Here is an 8,833-nt window from a genome sequence, read left to right on the forward strand (position 1 = left end):
CTACTTAGCCAATTTAATTAATTTACCTTGAACAGTCCCTGATATCAAATTCAATCAATTCTGTTTGATACACCAAAAAATCACTGTCTGATCTCGTTATACTTAGTGTAGAGTTTGTAGAAGCTCTTGAGGTTTTTCTGTTGGAGAAAAAAAACAGCTTTTTCTCTAAGGCCATAACTGAGTAGAATGATACACATGAAAATAGAATGACTTCTCCAAACCGGGGAAAAATTAAAAGCAGGCGTTCGGATTCATTCAGCTCGTATGACTGTGACCTGAATGGAATGCAAAAGGGAGTGATGACCTTATTAAGATTTCAGACTTCAGTAATGCCTTGGACAAGCAGTGCCTCCAACAGTATTCTCTTAGAAAAGCTAGCAGCCCATGGTTTGGACAGGTACAATCAGCTCCTCATGCACAGAAGTTATTTAAGCTTTGATATGAAACTTCAATTTGTTGGAATTTGTATGTATGTATATATACTTTTGCCAATGATGATCACACTCAATTTTATTATATCAATTTTAAAAATTTAACCAATTATTAGCAAGCTCAACTCCTGCGCTGGTCATACACCACCTGTGAAATCTCACTTTGTGGTATTCACTGTTTATGTTAAAGTTTAAGGGATGTTAAGATTGTGACCCTCCCCTTTTCCCTTTACCTCGTTGCCACTGTGTTGTTTTTAGGCTCATCTCAGGGCATGGCTCTGTGGGTTCCCCCACCCCATCAGTCACAGAACGGGGCTGAACCAGGCCTAAAACACTGACACACATTCTATACACATCAGTCATGTCTTAGGAAAAAAGTGATAGAGACTTCTACCTTGGTCAGTCAGTGTTATGATGAATATATCCTGCTGGTTCGTGGGTTGTGGATCGCTGTAGCCCCCATGTGCAGCTTCTGGATGAGAAAGTCTCATCCCCTCTCAGCTGCCTGAAAAAACAAACAGAAACGTTTCCTTTATTCACAGCAACTTAAAGGTGCTGCATTGCTCTTAACATAATGACCGGGGAACGTGAACATCAGAACACTCACATTTTAAGCATCACAGAAGCTTAGTAATGAGCTGTAGCAATGTTTTACATAGGATCGCTGTTTAAGTCCTAGCCTTCTCGACTTCCCATTTATTGAAGATGGCTCTATTTGGTATGGCACTGAGTACATATTTCAGCCCTGTGATCCACAGCTGTGACTTAGTTAATGATCTCAATAAATCCTACTTAAACAGAGACAAGAAGAGAATTATGCAAATGCATCCCTGTACCACATGTACTTGATAACTGGAATCGTACCATAAATGAGCCTCAGCATATCAACACCAATAACTTTTCTTCTTTTTTTTTAATAGCAGATATGAAAAATGAGGCAGTGGAATGGGGATGTAGCTTAAGGAATTTTATTTCAGTCAAGTTACAATTGCAGAACATGCAGCAAAATTTGACAGTTTCTGTAAGGAAATGAACTGTACGGTGGGCTCACACACACAGACAGTGGTTACAGCTATAAAAGCTGACAAGATTCCTCAAATACAGCCGTGAAGGAGATCACAAATTACATTCACAAACTGATTTTTCTAACACGATGATTAAGTCTCAGTACAACATTGTGGCTTTCTCAGCAGCAGTATCACTTGGCAGCTGGATAAAATGCCCTCCAACAGCCTCTTATAGACCCAAGCATCCCCTCTAAGCCTCTGCCTCCTGATACCATCCTCTTCATTCTTAGTGAGTCGACACACTTCTAACTCAAACTTCATAGATTCTTTGCCAAAATCTGGCTTTGTTTGGCATTTCAGGGTGTAGCTGCACAAAACAAAGGAGAAGCAGAATAATCATCTAACCATGTTTCAAAACTATTTTAATGCAGATATTCATTTAATGTTCCCTGTGCTTTTTCTAAAAGTATTGTATTTTACAGCATGGAGCAAAGAAAGTAAGTCAAAATATTTGCTTTGTTAAGGGCTATGGAACTGACTATTTAGGCTCACACAAGGTGAAGCTGTGCTGTTTTCCACTTACCCCTTCTTAATGTATTCCACTTGTTTCTTTGGAAGGACAGAGTCTGGATTCAGTAGTTGGGTCGTGGTAAGGTTATAGTGCACCTAAAAGCAGTCAGCTCATTAAAAAGATAAAATAGAATCATAGAAAATATATTTCTCCTGAAACTGAAGACATTATGGTATCATGCCTTGAATGCTGCCAGAGACGGAACAAAAGGTTTTCTGATCACAGCTGTGCCTTATCGCTTCCCATTGTGTTTTAAAATCCTCACTGACTCCTTTACTTGTTCCCTTGCTTGCTGTTTCTGTGCAAACCAAACACTGGAGTTAGGGATCACGTCAAACCAACCATGGCCTACAGGTAGAAGGCAACAAAATTTATGCTTAACATACTTCTTTGCTCTATCTTTATCTTCCTTTGGTCAAGGTCCACTAGATACTTACATATGGTGTAAGCACTATATACAATGAGAAGCAGATTTCTGGATTAAGTGCTGTATTTTTTCTGTAAGAAACTAGCACTACATCTTCACACACCTGCTTTGTTCTCTGAGTATTTAGATCGAGCGGAGATTCTTCAAACACTGAAGCTACATCAGAAAATTCCATGGATCCAAACGCATCTGGCACATGGCTGCAGTCTGGCACATCTTCATATGTCAGAGCCTTTTCAGACAGAAATGTTCCATTGAGATTCTTTTGCAGAATTAAAAGGAAGATTTCATCAGAAGATTTCATCACTAAAATCTAAATATGATTGCTTTGCAAGTTCCAAACTATGGCTAACAGCTAATGGAAGTCCTCAGTCCAGCAGCACAAAATTTTATATTATCTTCTTAATATTCTAATTGTGGATTTGACGTTCATATAAAGAGCAGAAGGGAAATTACTCTTAGAGCTCAAGTCATCTTTCACAGCCTGTGTCAACAAGAGCAGCACCTCACAGCCTTTGGTTTGAAGACCCGGACCACAAGCTAGCTAATGATTTTACACAGAATTCCAGAGTTCAAGTCATTGTTTATGTTAGGGCTGCAATTCTACTGAAAGCCTTCCAGTTCATCACACTTAATTATCACTGGCACCACACATAACTCCACGTTACATATGTGATCACACGCAACCTGGCAACTTCAGACAATTCCCAAAGCACTCCACTTGCACTTGGCTACTAAAGTACAGAAAAAGGAATTAACATCAGAAATAGCTGCAGTCAAAACCATCTAAGAATCCAAGTCTCCAGGAAACAAGGAAAGCAAATCCTCTCCAGGACTGTGTTCTAAAAGGAAACAGATCAGAAAGGTGAGTTCTTCCCCCCTTTGACCACCCACTCATGTAACGTCCATGTCATTTCTAAGTATGCTGCCCAGACCAAGACTGAGGATGCTTCAGAAGACCTTCCCTGCTAAGCCAAACAGAACAAGTAAGGTACCAAAATATGTAGAGCCAAACGAGGAAAGGTGCTCTAAGAAGGTAAGCATCACAAGAGACCAACAGGAATACTTACACAATCCAAACAATGCACAGTTTCTGTTCCACAAGCTGCCAAGAGGAATGTGTGCAGTACTCACAGCGCACCATGTACACTGCTTACTGCAGTCATACTACTTCATAGTAGTTCTTTCTATTCAATAGAAAGACAACTCAATTGCAAGAGACAACTTTCAGATTCAGGTTAAAGCCAGAGTACCCATCATGTTTTAAATCTCTTCTACAGCTTGGAATGTCATTATTGACATTTATACAGCATCTCTAGCAGCACTCAGTTCAGCTTTTCTCATTTATTTTCAAAAGTTACTGGAATTAATTTATTTCTTTCGGTGTCTGTGAGTTGTAACTCCACAAATTTGTTTGTTGTCTGAGTGATGAAACAGAAAGAGTCGTCCAACTTCAGCAACTAGTCCCTCTGTGGCAACAGGTCCCGAGTGCTGAATTCAAGTACAAAAGCCTGTCAGCAGATGAGACCTTTTACTAGAGCAGAAGTGATGCTTCTATCTCTGCTGCATGCACAGCACAGCTGTTCTTCAGAGCAACAGTGGCACCCAGTGACCAACAGCAGCCATTGTCTGCAAATACACAGCAACTTCCCAGGATCTGCAGCAACAATCTCCCCACACAATCCACTTCCCACCCCAAACCTGATTCCCCAGCCTCCCACACTTGGGAAACAACTGAGAGACAAGGACGACAGGCACAGATCCAGAGAGTCATAGAATGGCTGGAGTTGGAAGGGACCTTGTGAACTCAACAGCACTGGGATGTGGGACTCAATAGCACTGGGATGCTGCTCATCCCCAAGGGCCTCCACCCCACACATCATGGCACACCATCCCACAATCTGCATCACCTACATTGATGTCAAACAGCCCCAATCTCAGCACTGATCCCTGAGGAACATCCCTCTTTGCTGGCCTCCAGTGGGGCACTGAGCCATTAGAGAATCACAGAATGACCCGGGTTGGAAGGGACCTCAAGGATCACGTAGTTCCAACCCCCCTGCCTAGCAGGGCCACCAAACATACACATTTACTAGATCAGGTTGCCCAGGAGACCCCATAGATCCCCATAGAGACCCCATAGACCCCATAGATCCCCATAGAGACCCCATAGATCCCCATAGAGACCCCATAGACCCCATAGATCCCCATAGAGACCCCATAGACCCCACAGATCCACATAGAGACCCCATAGCTCAGGTTGCGCAGGGCCCCATTCAACCTGGCCTTGAACACCTCCAAGGACGGGGCATCCACAACCTCCCTGTGCAGCCTGTTCCAGACCCTAACAACTCTCCTAATGAAGAACTTCCCCCTAACATCCAAGCTAAATCTTCCCTCTTTTAACTTAAAACCATTTCCCCTAGTCCTGCTATTGCCAGCCACTGACTGCAGCTCTCTGAGTGCAGCCATGCATCCATCACAGCCAGTTCTCTCCATCTCTGTGGCCAAGATGCTACGTGGGACTGTACCAAATGCTTTGTACAACACTGAGTGCCCCCCAACTCACACTGCGTGCACTGTGAGGGTCTCCCCTCACCCCCCAGCTCCTGCATAGCCCCCCCCAGCCCCCCCCTCGGGTGGCACAGCCCTTGGAACCGACGGTGCTGTGACATCAGCATTGAGGGCAACGGCAGCGTCCGTGGCGACGAAGCCGGGTGTGCTGTGCTGCCGTGCGATGATGATCGTGCCTTCGGGAGCGATGGTGTCTCTGCTGCCCCTCGTGGTGCTGCTGGCCGCCTGCCGGCCCGGATACGGATACACCGGAGCCTGCGAGTAAGTAACCCCGATGTCAGCCCCGAGGGGACGGACGGCGGTTCGGGTGTTAAATGGATGCGTTTCTGGTTGCAGCACCTGCGGGATGAGACCTATGGCTTATCAGTACAGCAGCATGCGAGTGGTGGGGGGCTCTGCAGCCCGGCACGGTAACTGGCCGTGGATTGTCAGTATCCAGAATTACCACTCTGCGGGTACGGGACACATGTGCGGAGGGCCCTCATCACCCGCGTGGGTCTCAGCGGCTGCTCATTGCTTTCGGACATCCCAGTGAACAAACTCTTCTCGTGCCCCTGCAGCTACAGACACTGGCTGCAGGTCTCGGGCTGGTGTGTGCGCAAGCACCCATACTGGCAGCCCCATGAGCACTGCCTCTTTCTTGCATTGTCGTGCCTCTGTCTCACCTCTCCTCCATTCCAGCCACCTCTGGGACATCGCGTGTGTGTGGTTCGGTCAACTGATCTGATCGCCGGGCAGGGAGGTGGAGTTCGTCACCATCGCAGGGCGTAGCATTTCACGAGATGTACTTCTCACAACAGGAACGTATGTCGAGTCAAAGACGTTCGCGGCTTGATCGAGCTGGACCGATCCGTCCATTGCAAGACTATTACAATCCAGCGGCTTGTTTGCCTGATTCTCTCTGCGGTGTTGGAGCTCACAGAGTGCACGTCAGCCAGGCTGGGGACACAGCGGAATTACGATGTGATGTGCCACACGCGTCCATGGGTGGCCGCAGTTAAAGCCTTAGGTGGAAACTCGGGGTGGCACCGTGGGGATGGAGCCCTAGAATGAGGGAGGGCCTGAAGGATTGGGAAGCATCGGCTCTGATACTGAGATTAGAAAGCCAAGATTCTGGTCTGTGGGTTCAAGGTGATTAATTTGCATCTGTGCTCACCACAGTCTTGCAGCCACTAGCCGCGAGCGCTCCGAATCCGCTAGGAGGCCAAGTGTCAGTCTCATTTGAGGCATGGCAGTGATCTACACAGCAGCCGATGGATGTAACGCGGGGATCGGGTGACACAGGCACAAGACATCTTTTCGTGTGCGTGGGTAACGCAGGGAGCGGCGTCGACAGTCTGCCGGAGGTGTAAGGGAAATGCACTATCATAGACATGCGGCTGTGTCTTGCGATGCAAACGCACCCTCCAAATGACCGTGTAGGGCTTATGCAGGGGGACTAGCGGCGGCCTGAATATGTGCGTAAGGATAAGAGCTGAGTGATCTGACTTTACTTCTGGACTCGTAATTGGTGTGACCAGCTTGGGGGATGAGGCTTGCGGGGTAAGATGCACAGTCAACCTGGAGATCTACGCCTCACTATCAGCACTTTGCTAGCATGATACTGGATCCTGACGGCGGATGGGACGGTGATTGATGAGGCAAGCGCGGACCCGAAGCCGCAGCGATTCGAGGTCACAATTTGAGCCATTAACACGAGCGCTCGTCATCCTATCGCTGTATAGCGATGGGAGCGATTGATATGTAGGCTCAGACAACGAACCACAGACAGTCAAGTCTCTGTCCAGTATATCGCATAGTCCAGAAGGCTAGGAATTTTGCCGGGTGCGGAAGCTCCGCAGATACCTAAGGGGAGCAAGGCTTATTTAGGGTGCATGACCCACACAGCGGTGGATGAATATGCATCCATCGATCTCCTGTTATTTTGGGGTAATAGCCCAATTGCAGTTGGCGTATTACCCATCTGCCAAAGAGAGGTCTTAGCTCTGCCATCCACAGTGAGATAGTGAGGAAAAATTACGAAGCTTATTTTCACAAACCATCTCATCTTGCTAATTCAATTCATGAGTCAGAGGTAACCGAGCCCATCTCTGGTTTCAGTCCATCCCATCAGGAGTTCTAGCAGCTCCAACACATCTCAGGGTCTTCTCAGTCCCCCATTAGGAGATGCTCCAGCCAGCCCATCTCTGGGTCCAGCCATGCCCCATCTCAGGGTTCTCAGTCAATCTCCCGATATAGGAGTTGCTCCAGCCCATCCCCATCCCTGGGTCTCTCAGTCCATCCCATTGGGGAGATGCTCCATCCCATCCTCATATTGGGGTTCTCTCAGTCCATCCCCATTAGAGTTGCTCCATCCATCCCATCTCTTGATCTCAGTCATCCCATTGGGGAGTTGCTGCCAGTCCAGCCATATTGGGTTTTTCTCAGTCATCCCATTAGGAAGTTGCCTCCATCATCCCCATTGCCCGTTGTGCTCTCATCCACCCGATCAGGAGTTTCCCAAGCCCAGCCATATTGGTTTTACAAGTCGATCCCATCAGAGTTGCTCCATCCCATCCCCCATCTTGGGGTTCTACGATCTCCTCCATCAGGAAATTAGATGCTTGCAGCCCAGGCCCATATTGGGGTTATCCCAGTCAAATCCTCCAGTACAGGGATCTAACTTCATGCACTCCATCCGACATCTTCCCTTGGTCTGGATCAGTCAATACCATTGGAGATGCTCCGAGCCACAGCCCCACTATTTGGTGTTCTTCAGTCCTATCCCCTGTGGGGCGATTGTCAACGGTTGACTGTAGATTACTATGCCGTCGGTAAGGGATATGTCACCCAGCCCCCGGGGCCGGAAAGGAGGGGAAAAAGAGAGCTGGGATAAAAACGGACAAATGTAAGGAGGAAAAATTTAATTTACTTATAAAGTATTGATATCGAATAAAGGTACAGAAGATAGCACATTATTAATTAGATAATTAAGGCTAACAAAATCTTGAACGGAATACAAGAGAGAGGAAGAGAGTACTCCGATAACTGGGAGCTACTAGTGTAACTTCTAGCGACAAGCGGCTGGAACGCTTGCCACTCTCCGAGAAAGTTCGAGAGAAGAAGGAGGCACTCCGCCTGGGATACGAGATCTTATATAAGAGTCCTGGTCCCGTGACTTATGTATACTCGTTGTTCTCTGAGGATGATTATGTGTCCTTATTTCACTGTGGACTGCACATTCAACAGAAGGTGATAATACTTGACATGATGTTAATGATGTGGAGATACTGATAGCAAATATTTGGACAGAAATTACATAAACGCTGATGGACATTTCAAATCCATTATTCTATTGGCAGTTATAGTATGTATCGTATGAGTTACAAATGATCTATACAAGGTAGAGTATGAGCTATATATTTACGCCAGATCACGTATGTATAAACGATTAGAATGCTAAATGTAGGTAAATATATTGCAGATGTAGCATAAAACTAAATGATACAAAGCTCGTATAGAACTAACATCAAACTTAACACATGCGAAACTAATATATGATATATAGTATTTATAGCAGGAAGGATATGCAGTGACTAATATTTATCTGCGGATATAATCTGCTACTACACCCCTGCAGCGATCAAATTCCTTTGTGTAACACGATGATGAACGATAACCCCAGTTCGCTTTCGGTGCGCATTAGACGCACCGTGGCACCATTCCCTGGGCAAAAGACAGTTCCACGGATAGGTTTGCCTTTCAGAAGCGGTGTAAGGACCCAAACAGCTTTCCCAAGCATTTTCTTATACATGTAACAGACAGGGTACCGTTAAATCTGCCT

The 8,833-nt window shown here is 46.2% G+C and overlaps 3 protein-coding genes across 7 annotated transcripts in view; 1 reads left to right on the plus strand and 2 right to left on the minus strand.

The window, feature by feature from the left end:
• LOC107306740 overlaps nucleotides 1-949 on the minus strand; it is a 3,362-nt gene extending 2,413 nt beyond the window's left edge. Inside the window, exon 1 of one of the 3 annotated variants that reach the window (XR_004305655.1) lies at nucleotides 826-949. Coding sequence is in view for 2 of the 3 variants with exons in the window: in XM_032441463.1 (XP_032297354.1) it covers nucleotides 27-175 (149 nt within the window). In the remaining variant the exon portion in view is untranslated. Of the gene's footprint in view, nucleotides 1-26; nucleotides 257-825 lie in introns of those variants that run through there. The other 2 variants (XM_032441463.1, XM_032441462.1) reach the window with 2 other exon arrangements.
• A 477-nt stretch (nucleotides 950-1,426) lies between these two features.
• Nucleotides 1,427-4,501, minus strand: MELK (maternal embryonic leucine zipper kinase). Of its 3 annotated transcripts, XM_015850082.2 has the most exons (3): nucleotides 2,540-4,137; nucleotides 2,022-2,104; nucleotides 1,427-1,805 (listed from the first exon to the last, which is right to left on the minus strand). In XM_015850082.2, the coding sequence occupies exons 1-3, from the start codon at nucleotides 2,738-2,740 to the stop codon at nucleotides 1,589-1,591; spliced, it is 501 nt and encodes a 166-aa protein (XP_015705568.2). In that variant the 5' UTR covers nucleotides 2,741-4,137; the 3' UTR covers nucleotides 1,427-1,588. The 3 variants fall into 3 exon arrangements, 1 of the variants encoding a protein (XP_015705568.2); XR_001552254.2 differs by lacking the exons at nucleotides 1,427-1,805; nucleotides 2,022-2,104 and adding an exon at nucleotides 2,182-2,198 and having other exon boundaries at nucleotides 2,540-4,501; XR_001552255.2 differs by lacking the exons at nucleotides 1,427-1,805; nucleotides 2,022-2,104 and adding an exon at nucleotides 2,206-2,307 and having other exon boundaries at nucleotides 2,540-4,501.
• Nucleotides 4,502-5,112: 611 nt separating this feature from the next.
• LOC107306739 (acrosin-like) lies at nucleotides 5,113-5,545 on the plus strand. The gene is made up of 2 exons (XM_015850083.2): nucleotides 5,113-5,271; nucleotides 5,347-5,545. Exons 1-2 carry the CDS (start codon nucleotides 5,174-5,176, stop codon nucleotides 5,543-5,545), a joined length of 297 nt encoding a protein of 98 aa, XP_015705569.1. The 5' UTR covers nucleotides 5,113-5,173.
• The last annotated feature ends 3,288 nt before the right edge of the window (nucleotides 5,546-8,833 follow it).

Source organism: Coturnix japonica, chromosome Z (assembly GCF_001577835.2).
Source record: "Coturnix japonica isolate 7356 chromosome Z, Coturnix japonica 2.1, whole genome shotgun sequence".
In the NCBI taxonomy this organism is placed as follows: Eukaryota; Metazoa; Chordata; class Aves; order Galliformes; family Phasianidae; genus Coturnix; species Coturnix japonica.